The sequence below is a fragment of the Alligator sinensis genome, unplaced genomic scaffold, assembly GCF_000455745.1.
Source record: "Alligator sinensis unplaced genomic scaffold, ASM45574v1 scaffold706_1, whole genome shotgun sequence".
NCBI lineage: Eukaryota > Metazoa > Chordata > Crocodylia > Alligatoridae > Alligator > Alligator sinensis.
The window spans coordinates 569,635-589,548 of NW_005842683.1; the positions used below are offsets into that span (position 1 = coordinate 569,635).

Consider the following 19,914-nt stretch of genomic DNA (forward strand, 5'->3'; position numbering starts at 1 on the left):
AAATTTCAGGTGGGAATAGGAAGAGAAATAGTCTGAGTGGAGACTGTTGATATATTGTATATGTCTGGTTAATAGGTGATAGTGCTTCATCAAGCTGTTGCAATGTCACAATATCATCACATAATCATGTGTTATGCAGTGCTACAGGCTCTGTGTCATGATGATTCCTCATGCTTCCATGCAAGTTCCAAAATGGAGAAAACTTAGGAAGGGTAAAGCCAAAAAGGTAGGCTTCTCTTTTCTACTAATTCAAGACTATCTAGTGACAACATCAAGTTTTGTACCTAGATCATTAACATAATTTAGATATCTCAGTCATGCTCCTATGGGACATACCTCCACCTCAACAACCAGACCACGCTAAGCTAGCACACTTCTTGGACTAATCTTCTCAGTCTTCACAGGGAGACACAAGTACTAGAATGAAAATAAGCTTAGTTCCATGGCAGGTGCTGAAAATGTTATCAGGGTGTTCATGGAAGAGCTCAGTGGGTAGAGCTGAGCAAAACTTTTTTAGAGACTAAACTACTTATGGAAAAAAATGTTCTTGGTCATCCCTGATCTACTACCAATATGGTGTCAAAACCATTTTAGAACTTAATGATTATAGATTTAACCATTGAGAAAGGTATCTTGGAAGAGTCCTGTAGCACACTAGTCATTTAAAGACACTGAGATGTGATCAAATGCCATTTCTACTTGATTCAAAGCAGAGCACTGAAACAAAGCCCTGTATTCCTCAGGAGACTGCCCAATCAAGCTAATGGGTCTTCTAGGATGGGTTTCTGTTCATCGATCCTGAAGCTACCACAGAGATTTCATGAAAGCTTTTGAAAGTGAACTAAAATAAAAGAATGAAAATGACCCCAAAATGCAGAGGTCTGTGCCCTTACCTAGGTGACAGGACAATTGGGTTCCCCCACCCATATATGTGAACAGTGAAGTATTTTAGAAAAACTGGAGCAGTTTCAATAAGAGAGACATGAAGGCCATCAGTCCAGAATATACCATAGCTCCCTTCTTCCCTGGAAGTCCAAAGAGCTTGTAAATACCCTTGCTCTTATTCAGGCAGCAAATTTGCACCTAATTTTCCAGAGTCAAGGTGTGTACTAACTACACTTAACTATAAAATAAAGGAGAAATACTATATTTTCTGTTATAGGAATTTAGACCTTTGTGGGCGGGGGCGGGCGGGGGGGTCATTTTTTTAAAATAATGTCGAAAAAAAATCTAAACACATTTTTTTCCATGTTGAATAAAATATTTTGCTCAAGATTAAATATGTTGCTTTCATGTTTTTAAAATTCCAAAATGATCTCATTTTACAGTGCCCAGAGTTGATATATATTTCTTTTAATTTGGACAACCAGTTGAGAAATCACTTATTCACAGGGTCTGACTCCTGATCTGCTTAGATTTCTCATATTCTAGAGCACTAACACACACATGCATGTGTGGGGGGGAAGGGGAGAGGGAGGTGGATGAGAAAGAGAGACGTGACAGTGGACTGGATTTCTCATTAAATAGCTATGTTAGTGTTATTAAGTGTTAGAAAAGTGCTTCTGAAACAACTGACCTATGACATAGCAATAAGAGTGCTTTGCTGGACTGTAGAATAGCCAGGGCTGCAAGTCCAGCAGTAGAATATCAGTCTGTTCATAAGTGTCATTTCTGGCACATAAACAACTACGTGGATGACTAAATGGTATTCTTAGGTAGCCAGGGAAGAAAAAAGTCCTACCCTCACTGTACTCCATTGTAATAATGATGCTAATAATTATGATAGTAAATTAATCAAATTAAGTGAACAAAACATACAGAAGTGTTAATTTTCACATAGATTTAAATATGGCAAGCATTCCTATTAAAAGAGGTGCACAGCAGCAGTATTCATACAAATGTTTGTGACATTCACTGAAAAACTAATAGCCAGGAACATGAACATCTCTTTTCTTTAAAATATTGGTGAAAACTAGTTTACCCAGTTTCTAAAAGACCTATTCTGAAACCTAACAATTTTCATTTATCGTCTAAGTCAACTTTTTGGATCCACATTTTTCTCATGGCATTTTTCACCTCTTCATTTCTCAGTGTATAAATTAGTGGATTCAGCATAGGGGTGAAGACAGTGTAGAACACACAGACAGTCTTATCCTCTGGAAAGGTTATTGATGGTCGTAAGTACATGAAGATACATGGCCCAAAATATAAAACCACTACAGTGATGTGCGAGGCACAAGTGGAGAGAGCTTTGAGGCGCCCTTCAGTAGTACGCCTTCTCAAAGAGACTAAGATGACAAAATATGATGTAACTAACACAACAAAACAGGTCAAGGAAAGCATCCCCGTATTAGCAACAACCATGAGGCCAATAACGTAGGTGTCAGTACAAGCCAGTTTCAGCAAAGGCTGCACATCACAGAGATAGTGATCAATCTCATTAGGCCCACAGAATGGGAGCTGAGTGGTCAGGAGAGTCTGTACAATGGAATGCAGAAACCCGCCTGTCCAGGAACCCAACACCATCCAGCCACACACACGCCCAGTCATGATTGTCATGTAATGAAGCGGCTTGCAGATAGCAATGTACCGATCGTAAGCCATCACTGTGAGGAGGAACATCTCAGTACCACCAAGGAAATGACCGAAGAATAGTTGTGTCATACAAGCAGCGAATGAGATGGTTTTCCTCTCAACTAGGAAGTCTCCAATCAATTTGGGAGCTATTACAGTAGAGTAGCAGATGTCCACAAAAGAAAGGTAGCTTAGAAAGAAATACATGGGGGAAATCAGACTTTTGCTGCTCTTGATAGTGATAATGATGAGGAGGTTTCCTACTACAGTAACTGCATAGAACAATGAAAACAGCACAAAACAGATTTGTTCTGACTCCTGATTCTGAGTAAGTCCCAGTAAAACAAATTCAGACACATTATGGGCAGGTTCCATGTGGTCAGTGCATATAATCAGTATTCAGCAAGATGCTAATTCACCTGCCAAGACATAAAATACAGAAATGAACAGTAAGCAGCTATTCAGCAATGATGAGGAAAATACTGAGATCATTATTACAAAAGGAGGATTTTTGTATTGATTAGCTTGCTTTAGATTCTATAACAATGGTAAGTTTAACTTTATGTTTTTAAATGAAGGAAAAATATAGACTCAATGAATTGGAATGGTACTTTCAGAATTCACTGCATTTCTTATATTTTATTAGTACAATTTCAATTAAAAATTCTTAAGGGCGTCTGATGATGAATCCTATTTAATTTTATGTATGAAAATGTCATGTCCACAGCCACCAGAAAGAATGGAGTAAAGTTATTGCTACATCACTGCAACAGATTCAAGAACACCAAAACATTTAATGAATTGGTGTAAATTCTGGTAAAGTGTTTGCTGAAATAAGCAAATGCATACATAAATACATAAATAAATAAAATTAATAAAATTAATTGTGCATTTGGACTTTGTTAAAACAATCAAACATTTTGTCTTTTTACTTATATATTTGGACATGAAACAATTTATCACTTATTTTATAGAAGCGTTAAGAATAAGTTTAAAGCTGAATTTAGGGAGAACGTGCTTAGATTCGCCAAGTAATATTTATGACATTAAACAACAACAATAATGGTAATTACAACTTCTTTTTTAGTAGAAAAAACACGATTCTATTTATTTAACTTTCTAGAATTTCCATTATTGCTATAGCTCTGCTTTTCAACAAAAATGAGTGCATATTGAAAGTCCTGTGATACCAGTAGGGCAATATAGAAGTTTTTGGTGAGGCATAGAAGGAGAGCAGGAATATCCCTTGACCTCTTTTATGCATTCAGGTATATGGAAGGTGTAGAAATTGTTCCAGCTGGGGAAGTGAAAAGAACATTTTCATCAGCAGGGGAGGGGGGTGTCATTTGATGTATGAGGCTCTGCAGATCTGTTTGTATACTGACCCTAGCATCATCCTATGGTGCCACATCTGCACTATTGCACTATGGCCCTTCGTCCATAGCTGAGGGACCTGCCCCTGACTGCTGACCCTAGGAGAAGTGGGAGAGGTGTCTAGCTGCTCAGCTTCGCTCTAGCCACAGCTTTAATCTGTGCCTGGGTGTGAGGACAACTGTTTAGGTTACATCAGTCTGACAAATTCCTCATTTAAAGTGGCCCACATTGCAAAGATGAACTCTGAATTAGTTCTGCATTTCTCCAGTATGACTTTTTATTTTTTTTTGTGCTCTTCTAGGAAGGGAAAGCAGTGATAAACTACCATTTGTTTGGATAGTTACATTGGTTATATGGCTATTTGGAATAACCAGTAAAATGCAAGGTATCTGACAAATGGCTTACCCTACAAGTATGAGGATGTACAGATGGATAGGCAGACAGACAGGTAAGTTTATATATATCTATATCTTCTGACTTTATATATATATAGTCAGGAGATATATATATATATATATATATATATATATATATACACACATGCCTGTCTGTCTGCCTATCCATCCTCGTACCTGTGTAGATTATATATATTTTAACTATATATAGTTTATATGCCCATTTTTATGACTTGGCTTGACATATATTGTAAGTCAGAATACTAAAAAATAAACAACAGTGACTATTAAAGGATGGGGGAAATGTATGGAAATAGTTTTTTCAGAGTCATACTTTAATTCAGTTAATTCCCATGTGATTGATTGATTGACTGAGAGAACCAGATTATACCAAAGGCCTTAAAAATCATTTTCCATTTGTTGAGCTATGCATACAGGAATGTGGCTGGTTGGGGAGAGAAGAAGAAAAAAAAATATTCAGACATGCTAGGTTAAAAGAAAGATTGAAGAAGCCATTATTATAGTTACCTGGAAGATGATACATTTTATACCATCACAGCTTCCAGGTGCCTTGGTAGTGAAGCATTCCAGTCAGATCAGCAGTAAGCACTCACAGAATGACAAAGGTTGTTCACTTCAAGATCAAATTCTCACTCCACTGCAGATGTTACAGTTTGTTAATTTTACCTAACCACCCATGTTTACAAGCCTTGAGTTCAGATATCTTTTCCCCTCTGTCAAAATGCGAGAGGAGTAAATGAGTAAAGTGGAGAGGTGGGGTTGTGAAATCAGAATTGAGGAATCCTTTCACATCTGCATCTTTCCCTGCTCAGAAAGTCTCAGAGACCTTTCCTGCTTCTAAAAGAAACTATCAAAGAACCTGTTTCTGTCCTTGATTTTGGGAAAAGCCGCCTGTCTCTTTTGCCTGTGCAGTTACAACATAAGTAACTTATAACATTCATGTAGAGGTATCATGTCATTTCCCTGGATAATGAGTTCCCAGAAGCATTTTGAAGCTTCTCAGTTGCAAAGAATTGGTGAATCAGGGTTACCATATTTCCAGTTTCAGAAAAGAGCACACGTCACAGGAGAGGTAATGGGCAGGAGGAGTGGAGGTGGGGTGGGGCAGTGATATGTCTGTGCTCTGCCCCTGCCCCTCACTCTCAAGACACAGCCTCCCTGCCAGCCCTGAGCTGCTTCTCACTTCTGGCCCACAGTACCCTGCCCCACAGACCATGCTGGCACCCCCAGTCCCAACCCACAGCTCCCCTGTCCCTGCTGATACCACTCATTCTTGACCTGCAGCTCCCTGACACTGCTTGTGCCCTGTGCTCCCAACCCACAGCCCCTGCTCCCCCACTGCCCCTCACTCCCAAGCCACAGCCCCCACCCCAGCCCTGCTGGTGTCTCTCACTCCTGACCTGTGGCCCCTTTCCACCCAGCCCTGCTGCCCACATAGCTCTGCCCCCAAAGAACTGCCCCTGCCCCCTTCTCCCTTTGGACCACCAGGTACCTCCCCCACCTGCCCAGCCTGCTGCAGCCCTAGCACCTAGACAGTGCACATACACACATCCCCCCTCCCCGACAATCCCCAGCCCTGGCCCTCCAGACCCCCTCCCCATAGACTTACCTGACTGCAGCTGCCGGGGTGCACATACAGACCCACATGATACCCTTGCCTCCAATTCCCCACCCCTCCAACAGCCCCAAACAGCTCTGTGCTGGGGCAAGCCGGGAAGTGCTGGAAAAAAAATCTTTGATGCTGAGCAGAACAAAATCCAGACATTTGTTGATATTAAAAAAACCCACCCAGATGAAGATGAAAGGACCCAAAAAGAGTCAGGGAAACCTCAGATGTATGGAAAACCTAGATGAATAAGCAACTAAAATAGGCTGCTTTGGATATGGAATACAGGCAAACTTTTAATACTGTGCTACATTGGTTAATATTCTTAACCTCACATGTTCAGTTAGATGTCAATCCCTTCAGCTTCTCACATTTCCATTGTAGGTTTGATGCTTTTTACCCTGAGCAATACACAGTTTATATCTCATTTAATTTCCTGATACCTTCCTACAAAATAGGGCTTCCATCTACACATGCATTCAATCTGAGATCAATTTATTTGGGAGTAAACTACTTTCAAGTAAATGCTCCCATGCAGGTGTCTACACATGCAGAGATGTGGAAACAGATTTCCTATTCCCATGAGAATACTACTGTCACTTCCTGTGGCCCTGCAATGGGCTTCTGCTGCCAAATGGGGACAGATTGAGGCTTTGGTCACACCTGTCAGAAGCCAGCAGTCATCTTGAAAAGCTAGCCTCACTCCCTGTTCCCTGGCAGATGTGTTTTTGTAGTTTGTGTGCCCATTTTTTATGACCTGGAGGATGTGTCTACATGTTGCCCTACAGCTTTTGGAAGTACTAAAGCATAGCACAATAACTGCTCATACTGTGCCATATGTATGGCACATAGCTACTTTTAGCAATTAATTTGCTGTATCAGTGCATTATAATGGGGGAGTGTGCTGATGCAGCAAAATAGCCACTGTTTAGACATCTGTGGATGCTATGTCGCCATAGTGAGTTGCTACGGCAACATAGTGTCACATATAGAAGCACCCAGATTGACATACGTTATAAATTATAAAACTGAAAACTAAGCAACAATGATTATGAAAGCATTGGGGAAAAAACCATGTAAATAGTTTTTTCAGATTCATACTTTAATTAAATTTCAGTGTGATGCATTGATTAAGAGAATCAGATTATAACAAACAGCTTAAAAATCATTTTTCATTTGTTGAAGTGTGTGTGTGCATGAATGTGGCTGGTTGGGGAGGAAAGAAGAAGAACAAACTATTCAGACATGCTAGTGTAGCCCAGGTGTACATGAGTTGGTACTCCCTTCTCCAACTGAGGGAATTATTGGCAGGGTGGTGTGCTGTGGAGGGACACAACAGCCCAGCGGCCACCTCCATCCCCTATAGAGTTAGGCCCAGTCAATCAATTACTTAACCATATACAAATTTATTATTACAACAAAACCATTAAAGGGTAAGGACATAAATTATATGTATATGTACAAATTTACAAAACAGTATACCCTATACCACACACACACACACACACACACACACACACACACTTATTTAAAAATACAGATGGACCATAGAGCAACCCAGAACAAAGGATATTGATCGGGCAATCTTATAACTATATTAATATACACACTATTACTTCAACTTATTCACATAAACTATAAGGCACAGTCTACAAGTTTAACCAGAAATCCTTAGACTACCTGGGTGCCCTCCAGGACAGGGGCCCCACTCCCAAGGTACCACTACAGGAAAGAGGGGGGGGAAGAAAAGGAGGGCGAGGCCTCAAAGACTCCTAAGCTCCCCCGCTGTCACCCAGGAGCAGCCCACGTGGTGCCCCCTTGCAACCCTGGGGGGTCCTTCCCCGTTAGAGCCCTCTCTCTAGGGTAAATTAGTACTCCACAGCCCTGGAGGGTTGCCTCCCATTCTCCAGGTCGAGCTCTGTTCCCCACCAGGCTTTCCTGTCGCCTGACTGCTGCTGCCAGCCTGGCATAGGGCCACATGCACCACTGCATGCAGTGGGCGCTTCGCCTTGTGCTAGGGGTTGGAGGCCCAGACAGCCTTGTGCAGTACCAGGGCTTGGTTTGCTCCCAGACCCTCTGGGCAGCGTCGTCTGCACTGAGCTGCAGTCCCAAGCCACCTTGAGTGGCTCCCAGGGTCTCTCACCCTCCGTGCAGCACCTCCTGCACTGAGCTCCCAGCCTCGTGCTGGGGGTTGTGGACCTAAGCCACCTCACGCAGCTCCCAGGGTGTGGACGCCATGTACCATGCTGCACACCGAAAGCCTAATCGCTGGAGCCATCAGCTGCTCCCCACTGATAGAAGTCTTCAGGGGCTCTTTCTCGGCTACTGCTGAGCAGCTCTCCTCAGCTCTTCTAAGCCCCACTCTTCTCTCTTCTCTATCCCCCACGTATCTCACTTGTGCTAGGCACACAGCTCCTTTTATATGCTCCAGTGCTCCACCCCTGAACTCTTCTGGACCTGACAGTTTGCAGTCTTCAATTAGGTCCAGGAAAGCTCCTCTCCCCCTCCTCTCAGGAAAGGGGCATGACTTCATTTCCCTTTCTGCCTCCTGATTGGTGGATGGGCTCCACCAATCAAAAAAGCAGGACCTCAAGCATGGGACTCAACCCAAGCTCTGAAAGGAAAGCCTGCTACACTAAGTTAAAACAAAGATTGAAGAAGCCATTATTATAGTTACCTGGAAGATGATAAAATTTATACTATCATAGCATAAGTGGATAAATGCATGTTCCAGCTGGGCCTGGGCTCAGGGGCCCGTGGCTTGCCACAGAGGAAACCAGCAGTCAAGCTGGCTTGGATATGTGCAATATGCTGGGCCATGGCTTTTTGGTACAAGGCAGGGTGTGTGTGACTGCACTGGAGGCCTGGGAGTGGCTGGATCCACTGGCGGCAGATAGCGGAGTTAGGCATGGTGTGTGGTCAGGACCTGCTGGCAGTAGGGCTGCCCCAGAACAGCCAGGTTGCACCCCGGCTGCAATCCTATGCTTTGTCCAGGCAGCTGGACTGAGCCATGGTGGGTTGAGGGGCCAACTCTGGAGCTCAGTCTGTGCTGCACTTGTCTGGTGAGCACTGGTTCCACATCCCCAGTGCCGGCTCCAATTTGGACCTGTGGCCGGGGGTGGCTGCGGCTCATGCCCTGGGCCTGGGTGGCAGCACGTCCCACTCCAGCTGCTGCTCCTACTGCACTGGCCATGTGGGACAGGGCATGGGCCAGTGGGGCCCAGGCTGTGTGTGTGTATGTTTTGGGGGTTGCAGGCCCAGGGCTCCAATGAATTCCTGAGCCTCTCTGTTCTTGCTCTGCACAACCAGCTGCTGGATATGGGTGAGATCCACCTGCCAGTAGTGGAGATGGGGCCCAAAGATGCTGCCACTCTTTGGTGGTGTGCTCCTTATGCTCTGGCTCTGGCTCCATCAGCACCTGAGCCAGGAGTGGAAGGATCTCCTTGAGCAGATGGTAGCCATTTCTGAGACCCAGCTTGAGCACCTTAAAGAGATTCAGGTTTGGCGCTACAAGTCCCAGGAGATAGACCAAGCAGACCATAAGAATCACAGAGTGTTCCTCAGCCTCCTGAAGAGGCTGGTGGAGGCCCAGGTTGAGTGCAATGGGCAGTGAAGACCACCAAAGACTACCAGTGCATCCTTGACATGGTGCTGGCCATCCAGATGGCCCCAGCAGCTGCCCATGGACATGCCTCAGGACCCCTAGTGGGTGTGAGAGGAGATGCAATGATGTTGGCAGTGGCCTGGGCCCCCAGACCCTCCTCCAGATCCTGCCCCCCTGGTAACCAGGGCCCTGCCTCACTCATTGCCAGCCACTTGCCCTGCTTCCATGAAGCCCCTGAGTGGGAGGTGTCTATTGTGGGGTCAGTTCCCTAAGTGGCCTGCTGGTCCTGACCCCATGGAAAACAAGTAGTGGGAGTGGACTGAGTGTTCTGGACAGTGTCCACCCTGGGCCCTGGGCCAGCCTTCAGCCCGCTGGTCTCACCACATTGTCTGGACTGAATGTGGTGTCCCTTGAGGCCAGGGTGCCAGATACCTCCCTCCAAGCTCCACACACTAGGCACCTCCTCCCCACTGTCTCCCCACAATAGTTTGACACAAAGTTTAATGGGTTGAGGGTGTTTTATTGGTGGTGCACATTGGAGTCAGAAGGAGTCTTGTGTTGGGGAGGGTGGGAAGGAGAGGTCTGTTGTTGGGTTGTGGGGGAGGAAGCAGAGGTTTGTTTTGTTGTGGAGGGAAATAATGTTTGGAGTTGGTTGTAAGCTGCCCATAGTGTGCATGTGTTCTTGGGGTTGCACTGAGTGCTGGGGTTTGTGGGTGGCCACCCAGGCACCGTACTGCATGGGTTGGAGGAAGAAGTAGTCAGCATGTTCCTCTTGGACACACTGCCCTAGCCAGCACTGCGTGGGGGTGGCTAGGAGCAACCATGGCATGCTGGGCCCAAGCTCTCATCCTGGATATCTGTGCCAGCAGGCTGCAGACTGCTCAGGACCAGAGAAGCCTGTGGTCAGAGAAGAGAGTGTGAGGTAGGCTTTGGAAATGAGGAGCTGGTGGCCTGGTGGCTCTGGCCAGGTGTGGTCAGCTGTGGCTGGCTGCAGCTGTAGACTGCAGCTTCCTTTGGATGCAGTAGCAGGCAAGAGCAGGACAGAAGTATCCTTGGTCTAAACTTCTCCACCCACACTCAATTTGCTTCTGTCTTCTGGGAAGTGTCAACCCATGGGTAATTGGGTAATTTTATGTGTGATAGATTTTCAGTGTGCATTCATTCTCTTATGCAGTTGTTGTTTTTCCTATGTATTTTCCATCAGGGCATTTAGTGCACTGGATGAGATATATTACATTTCTGGAGGTGCAGGTTTAAAATCCAGGAATGGTGATGGCTTGTCTGTGGGCTGTAGTAATTGTGGGAGTAGTGGAGATGTGTTAACAGGTTTTACATTTCTTGTCCCGGAATAGTCTGGATCCATTCGGTGTGCTTTGGGCCATAGGAAGTTTGCTTCTGGTGATGAGGTTGGTGAGGTTTGGTGCTTGTTTAAAGGGTAGGGGGGGGGATTCTGGAAAGATCTCATTAAGAATTGATTTTGGAAAGATCTCATTAAGAATTGGTCCTTCTTTTAGAATAGGTTGAAATTGTTGGACAATGTTCTGTATGGATTCCATGGAAGGATGGTATGTCATAACTAATGGTGTGTGATTCATAGGGATTTTCTGTCTTTACTGCAGCAATTCTTCATGTGGTATCTGGGTGGCTCTTTCAAAGGTGTGACCTATATCTCTGGAAGAGTGTCCTTGTTGAGTAAAAGTCCTTTTGAGATTTTTGAACTGATGATCTCAGGTGTTCTTAGTGCAAATGTGGTTGTATCGGAGGGCTTGGCTGTATATCACAGCTTTCTTGGTGTGTTCAGGGTAATTGCTGGTTCTGTATAGATATTTATCTAGGTCTGTGGAATTTTTGTATATGGTGGTTTGTATTTTACCAGTGTAATACAATGTTTTTTTTTTTTATATGACGCTTCCATGCACGGTTCATTAAAACACATGTAGACACACCCTGGGTACATCTACATGTGCAAATGCTGCTGGATGGGTTTACTCTGCAGTAATTAACTTTGGATTAAACCCACCCTAGGCTGGCATCTGTGCATGCAGGCATTTGGGAACAGATGTGCTCCTCCTGGTAGTAGTCTGCTCCCGCACCTTCCATCCGTGCACTGGTCCCCTTCAGCAGCAAATGGGAGCTAGAGGCTCTGGCCACAGATGCCTGTAGTGGGGGCCATCTTTAAAAGCCAGCCCCACATTGTGCTCCCTGGCTACCTGCCTTACTGGCCCAGACCAGCTTGCAGCGTATTGGCACGGCCCTCTGCAGCTCTGTCACCAGAGCCTGTGTGCATGACGTGATGTTCGTTCCACCCCCAGGCTCCTGCAGTGATGTCCAGTGTCCCATGCTCCTGCTGGACACACTGCTTGCCCTGCTGCACTGCCACAGTGGCTGCTGCCTGCCATAGATTAGTTTTGGGTGTGGCTGCCCACCTGCATGGTGCAACCTCCTTGGAAGGCTCACCATGCCATCCCTGACCTCCTGGCACTGCACTGCTGCTGCCCAGACCTCATATTGCTGCCAGACCCCAGCAGGGACACTAATTATGTGCACCTGGATGCCACCATTGTTGCTGTCCATGTGCTCCTGGGGTTCTAGTCCCATGGCCTGTGGGATGCCAGCCAAGACTGGTGTCTGCATGTCATCCAGAGCACCTGAGAAGATGAACAGTGGCTGGAGTCACTCTGGATGACATGGGCCACTTTCCAAGAGCTCCTTGAGCAGCTCCAACTGCACCTGGAGCAGAAGACCACCAACATGTGACAAACCCTCCCTGCAGACAATTCACCTGTCTGTCTGTCTGGTCATCACCCTCCTCAAGCAGGCTACACCAGCCAATCTGCACTACATCAGCCACCTCTTTGGCATGGGCAAGGTGACCACCAGGGATGGCATCCTGAAGGTCTGCAGCACCCTCCAAAACATGCTGGGGCACACTGCATGTGCATAACCCCCTGGAGGTGGTGGCAGGGTTCTGCACCCTGGGCTTGGTACGGTGCACTGGGTCTCTGGACTGGTCCCACATCCCCATCAACTACCCATCCCACAGTGACGGCCTCTATGACAGCCAGTGGGATTTCCTCTCTATTGTGCTGCAGGCTGTCATTGACCACTGCAGTGCCTTCACCAAAGTGAGTGTCAGCTGGGTAGGCAGCACCCAAGATGCTGGAGTGTTCTGGAACTCTGCCCTGCCAGCCTTGGGGCAGAGAAGGTGCTATGTGCCGGGGCTGCCTGACCTTCAGGTACATATGGTAGTGGTCCCGCCCCTTCTCATCAAGGATCCCACTGATCTGCTTCTCCCCTGGCTCAAGTGGCCCTACACTGACCAGTTGGACTCCTGCAAGCACATTTCAGCCAGTGCCTGGGCTGAACCTGTGTGCTGGTGAAGTGTACCTTCTGCTACCTAAAGGGAAGTTAGTGCACCCTCACTGCATGGCTCGAGGTCACCAAGGACAACATCCTCTGGGTCATCATTGGAGCCTGTGTGCTTCATAACATCTGAAAGCCTCAAGGGGAGCTCTTCCATGAGGCCTGGGCAGAGGAGGCACAGTGGAAAGAGGAGGCCTGGCACTGGCAGTGCCAGCTGTGGCAGCAGTGACAGGGGTCTTCCCCACCACTGAGATCCCAGGTGAACTGTTCACCTGGCAGTGGGGGCCAGGGCACCGAGTGTGAGTGGCATTGGCTGATGACCTCCTCTTGCACTACCCACTCTAAGCCATCTGGATGGTCACCCATGGACACCAGCCCCACCACACACCCCCAGCACCACACTCATTGTGGACACTTCTCAGATAATTAATTTCTTCCCTTCCACAAACACACCACATCCCCCCTCTCTCCCCAACAATAGAGCCTGCCCCCCTGCCTCCTGAACCACAGAGACCCTCCCCCTTCCTCCCCTCCCCACAGAGTCCCTTCACCACCCACCAAAAATAAAGCATCCTTTTCCCTGTGAGGACTATGTGCAGTGTGTGCTGTGTATGCCCTTCCAGGGTGGGGGGCAGTGGGGTGGGGGCACCTGGGGGGAGAGCCTGGGGAGAGGTGCCCAGCACCCTGGCCTCTAGCCATACCCCCCACAGCTGTGCACACCACAGCAAGTCCATCGTGTTGGGGGCTTGCCTGGTGGTCATCTGGCTTCCCCTCCTGCAGCCAACAGGCCAGGCCAGCAGAACCTGCACATGGTGCTGGCCCTGCTACAGGGCAGCTCCTGTTCCAGGGATGTATGGCACCAGGGAAAGCAGTGGGGCATGGACTAGGTGGGGAGGCTGGCTGGCAGGGGACTCAAGTTGGGAGCCAATGCAGGGACACCTGGCTGATGGAAATGCCGTTGCACCTCAGACCAATGCCACTTAGGGACTTGTTGCTGGGCAGCAGGCAGCACAAAAGCTACCTCCAGGGCTACAATGGCATCCATCACCCAGCAGTCCTTCTCTGTGGCCTCCACTGCCCTGGCCACCATGGCATCCTGCCATGACTAGGCCTCCAAGTGCCTTTCCTCAAGGGCCAGGAGCCTGTCCTGGAACTCCTGGTCCACCTGGTACCTCTCTTATCAGTATCAGGGGCGACGTGTAGGGGGTGCACATAAGTGCACGTGCACCCCCTGGATGCAGTGGTGCAATCCCTATAAAAGGGCTCCACTCGCCACCCTGCCGACGACAATGCTGTTGGCGGCAGCTGTGGGTGGTAGCCCACCCTTGCCACCCTCCCCCCCACCCCTGTGGCTGACAGTACCAGCAGTGTCTGCAGGAACTGCTCTGCTTACCACTGTCAGGCTCCTGCTGCTCCTGCTGCCGTGCTCCTGCTGCCACTGTGTCCTCCCAACTGCCGGGGGCATGTGTCATTCATGGTGTGAATGCAGTGCCCTCCATGTGCCAGGCCCATGAGTCTGACAGCAGCTCTTTGGCCACCATGAGCAGCCATTTCAGCAGCAAGGTCCAGTCCTGGGTCCTTGGCTACTGGAGCCAGCATACATGGAAGGCCCAGGCTGAGGCTGGTGGTGACTCTGAGAGTTCATCAGAGTTGCTAGCTGGTGCCCCACATGCAGCTGCAGGACCTGCAGAACCAGGATAAAGAGGCAGTTTGTGAGAGTTTCCAATATTTCTGAGATAACATGCTCTGTACCAGGGGGCTGTGCTCTGCCCAGCCTCAGATATGGGATCATGCATGAATGGATCCCCATGGACCATGGTAAGTTGGCAGGGCAGGCCCTGGCACAGGCAGCCACCAACTGAGGCACCTACCCCTGCTTGTTCAGCTGGGCAGGTGGGCTGCTGGTTGCTGGCTGCAGGCCACCTGCCTTCCCCACCCTGTTCCTAGTCTGGGACAGGCCTGGCTCCTAGCAGCACTTGCTGTGGTGGCTCCAGACCCACTCCCTCTACCCGCTTCTCCTTCTGCAGGCCAGCACATCTCATCCATTTCTTGTAAGCCCATGGCACCCAGGCTTGAGGGGCAAGTGGCTCATGGTTAATTGGGAAGCAAAGTTGGTGACACCTCTGCCCACCACACTGGAAGCTTCTACAAATGGGGTTCCTGGGGCCAGCCCCCCACATGCTGGCCCTGTGCCCTGAGCATTCCCCTGCTGAGTGTGTCCTGAGCATGCTGCTAGGAGCTCTTAGCACAGACAAGGGAAGCCCAATCCTACTGCTACTGCTAACTATGGTGCCCCGGCACACCTGAGAATCTGGAGCAGGACCCTGAGCTTTGATGGTGTGTCAGGAAAGCCCATGATGCCTTGCAACCTCTGCCACCTGGAGGGCTACCTGTGGCTGCACCACATGTCCCTGCTCCCCACAGATGAGGATGACATCACTGCTGGCATTGACACATTCCTCTGCAGGTGAGAGGTCCATGCCTGTCGAGCTGAGGGGGCACAGGCTGCTTAGGTAAGTTTTGCATTGTCTTCTGCCTCCCTGTATTCTTTGAGGAGCAACTTCAGTGGCTAGGGGGGGCACAGCTGGGTCAGGTGGGGAGGGGAGCAGGGGCAGGGGCAGGAGCATGGGCAGGGGCAGGGAGGACCCTCCCCCACCGTTGCAGGTCTTACTGGGTGGGTGTGGCAGGCATACCCAGTGTCCCAAGTGTGTCCTCACTGGCAGCAAGGAAGTTTAGCTCCCTGCCATGTCCTGGGATGAAGGGGCATGGCATCCATCTGCTGAGGCAAGGGCTATCTCTGGGGAGGAGCTGGAGCTGCTGAAGTCTGGCAGTGCCATGGCCATGCTAGCCCCCTGCATTGAGCTGTGCACCCAGAGCTGGCAAGGCATGCACTGACCTGGGGTGCTAGAGCTGCTTGATGAGGCCAGGGGCGGGGACTATGGTGCGTTGGGTTCCTGGTACCTTGGGGTACCCTCCCACACTGACACCTAATTGTACCTGCTAGGCGAAAGCAGAGGTTCAGGCAGACTGACCCTGCTGGAGTATACAGCACTTCTCCAGCCAGGGTCCACAGACACAAGGTTCTGGTCCAGCTTCTGCATAAAGGGCGTGGACATGCAGGCAGCCCCCAACAAGTGGTTGTGGTCAGTGATAGAGACTCACTGTGCCTGCAAGGCCTTGAACTTTATGCAGCACTGGCACACTGACTAGTTGTGCTCGCTCTCGCATGTGGCCTGACAGGCCCTATTTGAAGTTGGTATTGGAGTGCTGCTCTGGGTGAACTGGCTGAGGATCTCATCCTCTCCCCACAGTGCCACAAGGTCCAGGGTCTCCTCTTAGAACTAGTTCCAGTCCTGGGGGTGTTGTGTGGTGTTGGGGATGACACCAGCATGGCTCCTTTGATGGCCCACTGGGCCTGCACAGGACAGTTTAGGTGCTGCCAGGTGTCTTTTTCATTTGAATCAGAAATTCTATCCAGGACCAAGGATTTTTTTCTGTGGAGCACAGGGGCTGTCCATGTGACTTGTGGCACACATCCCTCACGTTGGCGATCCCTGTATTACACAGTCAATTATTATTGCATAATAGTTGTTGTAGTATGTTCGGGTAGTACCTAAGGCTCCTAGCCTTGGACCAGGACCCCATTATGTTAATAAAATCCAAGACAGTCCCTGTATATAAGATCTCACAATCTAAGGTTTAGACAGTAAACAAACGTGGACAAAAAGAAAAGCAATGGGCTTGGAAGGAAGAACTTAAGAACAGCAAAGAGGCATATAGTTCCAACAGTCAACGTGGAGATTCCTACCACTTTATTTAGCTAAATGCATTACGTGTGATCTACTGATAAAAGCCACTATTTCATGGAAACTGGCCTTTGCATTCTTTTTTTCTGTAACTTATTGCAATTTATTGCATATAGTGCTTAACAGATGGAGTGATATTAAATGTCTCTAGGCATTTGGGTCTCTCAGGGACTAGGTCTGGAAGAAGACAAGAAGACATTTTGACTCCATTGTACCTGTTTGTGCTTGCTCCACTGAAAATATATGTATGCATTGCAGTTCCATGTAGGGAACCCTAGCTTTTTAGTACAAGGTTTAGCAGTCAGAAGGAAGTCCACTGCAAATGCTCATGCAGGTACCTCTATGCAATAACATTTACAATTTTAGCAAAGTACTGGGCCTGACACTAGAGCTCTGGTCCCCAGTTTGTCTCAAGGGCAGTATGTTATCTGTGAGAATATCATACTTTTCTCACGTGTCCTAGAAATGAAAAGTTAAAAAGCAATGTTGACAGGGAGAGTAAGAAAGACATTACCTGCAGCACATTTTTTGCTCAGCATCATTTTCCATAAGCCACTTTGGTTAGAGTTACTTGACAACAAAAGACTATTGGAGTTATAGAGACAACTGATTCACTGGGGCCTGGTAGGAAGACAATTGAAATCAGCAGAGGACAGAACTCAAGAGTGTGGACTTGGGTCATACAATGGAGCTAAATGTTTAGGCAAGAGGGTTCTTGCATAGACTGAACCAGGAACATCCTCTAGAATGATTTGTGACTTAGTTCCTCCCATGTTTTTCTCTTCCTCTGGGATGCAGGAAGTAACTTCATGCCTTTTCATAGTGACAGTTACTGCACGCTTTGCAGCCAGCCAGGTGGTGATGGGGAGTGTAACCATGAGGTAGCCCAGATCCTTTTCCAAACATCTGATGCCACAGTGTTTTGATGGCTTTGAGAACTGTCCAAATTTCAGGTGGGAGTAGGAAGAGAAATAAGCAAAGAGAGGTTATTGATATGGTGCATATATTTTGATTTAATAGGTGAGGGTGCTTCATCAAGCTTTTGTAATGTCACAATACCACCACATAATGATGTCACCTTATGCAGCCACAGGCTCTGTCACATTACTTTTTATGCTGCCATGAAAATTCCAAAATGGAGAAACCTTAGGTAGGGAAGAGCTAATAAGATGGGCTTCTCTTTCCCACCAGTTCAAGACCATCCAGTGGTAACATACAAAAAACGAGAATTCTTGGTTCCAAAATGCTGCCTTTTATTAGGCCAACTGGAAAATCACAACAAAATAGTCCTTTTCTGCAAGCTTTCAGGATTAAAGTCCTTTTGTCAGGCTCTGGGAAAAGTATAGATGGTACAAGATGGTAAAAAGTCCCCATAGGTAGGAAATGAACTTCATTTTTGCACAGAGGGAGCTGAAGATGGAAGGCTGTCCCTCTGGGTCCATGAGAGTGTCTTTGTGAGCTGTGCTGAGTAGCTCTTTGATGTGTAGATCAGTCAGAATTTCTTCCCTGTAGGTGTCAGATGCCAGGCAGGGAGGTAAAAAATCTTGCACTCTGAATATTCCAGTCTGCAGCATGTCTTAGCCAGCTCCAGGCGATGTGGGGAACTCTCTGTGTGCAGGGAGCTCCTGGTCTCTGCTCTGTGATCAGAGCAGGAGCTGGGAGATTCCTCCATGCCCCAGGAAGCTGCCTGCTCCTGGGTTGGGCTCCAGTGGCAGGGCCCAGGCTGGGAAAATGTCCCCCTGCCCCAGCAGCAGGGATATTCCAGCCCTGGCCCCCCAATCAGCAGGCAGCTCCTAGGGACACGGACAATCTCCCAGCCCCCATTCCACAATTATGGAGTTGGGATATAATACACCTTGACTTTAGCAAGTCTTTTATACAGTGTCCCACAGAATTCTTGCAAGCAGGCTGAGGAAGTATGTATGAGTTGGATGAATGGACTGTAAGGTGGATAGGAAGCTGGCCAGATTGTTTAGTAGATATTGTTTAGTATCTTAATTAACAATCCATCACATATTCCAGATTGTTAATTAAGATACTAAACAATACTGGCCCCAGGACCAACCCCTGGGGCAGTCTGTTTGACACTGACTTCCAGCTAGACATTCAGCCATTGATTACTACCCACTGAGCTCAGTGGCTATAGCAGGACCTGTTTCAGTAAGTTTGTGGATGACACCAAGCTGGGGCGTGTAGTAGATACACTGGAGGGTAGGACTAGGATTCAGAGTGACCTAGACAAATTGGAGGATTGGGCCAAAAGAGATCTCATGAGGTTCAGTAAGAACAAGTGCAAAGTCCTGCAGTTAGGAAGGAAGAATCTCAAGCACTGCTATAGCCTGAGGACTGACTGGCTAGGCAGAAGCTCTGTGGAAAAGGGCCTAAAGGTTACAGTGGACAATAAGATGGATATGAGTCAACAGTGTGCCCTTGTTGCCAAGAAGACTAATAGCATACTGAGTTGTATTATTAGGAGCATTGCCAGAAGATTTAAGAAAGTAGTTATTCTCCTCTATTCTGCATGGGTGAAGCCACATCTCATGTACTGTGTCCAGTTTTGCACCCCTCCCCCCCCCCCAACTATAGAAAGGATGTGGATAAGTTGGAAAGAGTCCAGTGGAGTCCAATGAAAATGCTTTCGGGGCTGGGGCACATGACTCATGAGAAGAAGCTGAGGGAACTGAGTTTATTTCGCCTGCAGAAGAGAAGACTGAGAGGGGATTTGATAGCATACTTTCATTACCTGAAGGGTGGTTCGAAAGAGGATGGAGCTAGACTTTTCTGTGCAGATGACAGAACAAGGAGCAATGGTCTCAAGCTGAAGCAAGGGAACTTTAGGCTGGATATTAGTAAATATCTTTCTCACCAGGAGGGTGGTAGAGCACTGGAACAGGTTACCTAGAAGGGTGGTGGAATCTCCATCCTGGGAGTTTTTTCAAGGCCCTACTCGACAAAGCCATAGATGGAATGATATAGTTAGGGATGGTCCTGAATTGATTGCGGAATTGGACTAGGTGGCTTCCTGAGTTCTCTTCCTACCCTAATTTTCTATGATTTTATGATTCTATGATTAATCCTACCTATTTCTGTTAAAGTTTTTCTGTTAAACATATTCTCTTTTAATTCTTTCTGCACAGGTAAGAGAGACCAGCATCCCCCCCCCCCCTCCCC

General features: G+C 47.7%; 1 protein-coding gene across 1 annotated transcript; it reads right to left on the minus strand.

Moving 5' to 3' along the window:
- Positions 1–2,019: 2,019 nt before the first annotated feature.
- Positions 2,020–2,961, minus strand: LOC102377049 (olfactory receptor 4S2-like). Its single transcript, XM_006033961.2, has one exon. The coding sequence runs from the start codon at positions 2,947–2,949 to the stop codon at positions 2,020–2,022; it is 930 nt and encodes a 309-aa protein (XP_006034023.1). The 5' UTR covers positions 2,950–2,961.
- Between the last annotated feature and the right edge of the window lie 16,953 nt (positions 2,962–19,914).

Coding starts and splice junctions, on each gene's coding strand:
- LOC102377049 (XM_006033961.2), bottom strand. CDS start 2,949: ATGGAACCTGCCCATAATGTGTCTGAATTTGTTTTACTGGGACTTACT.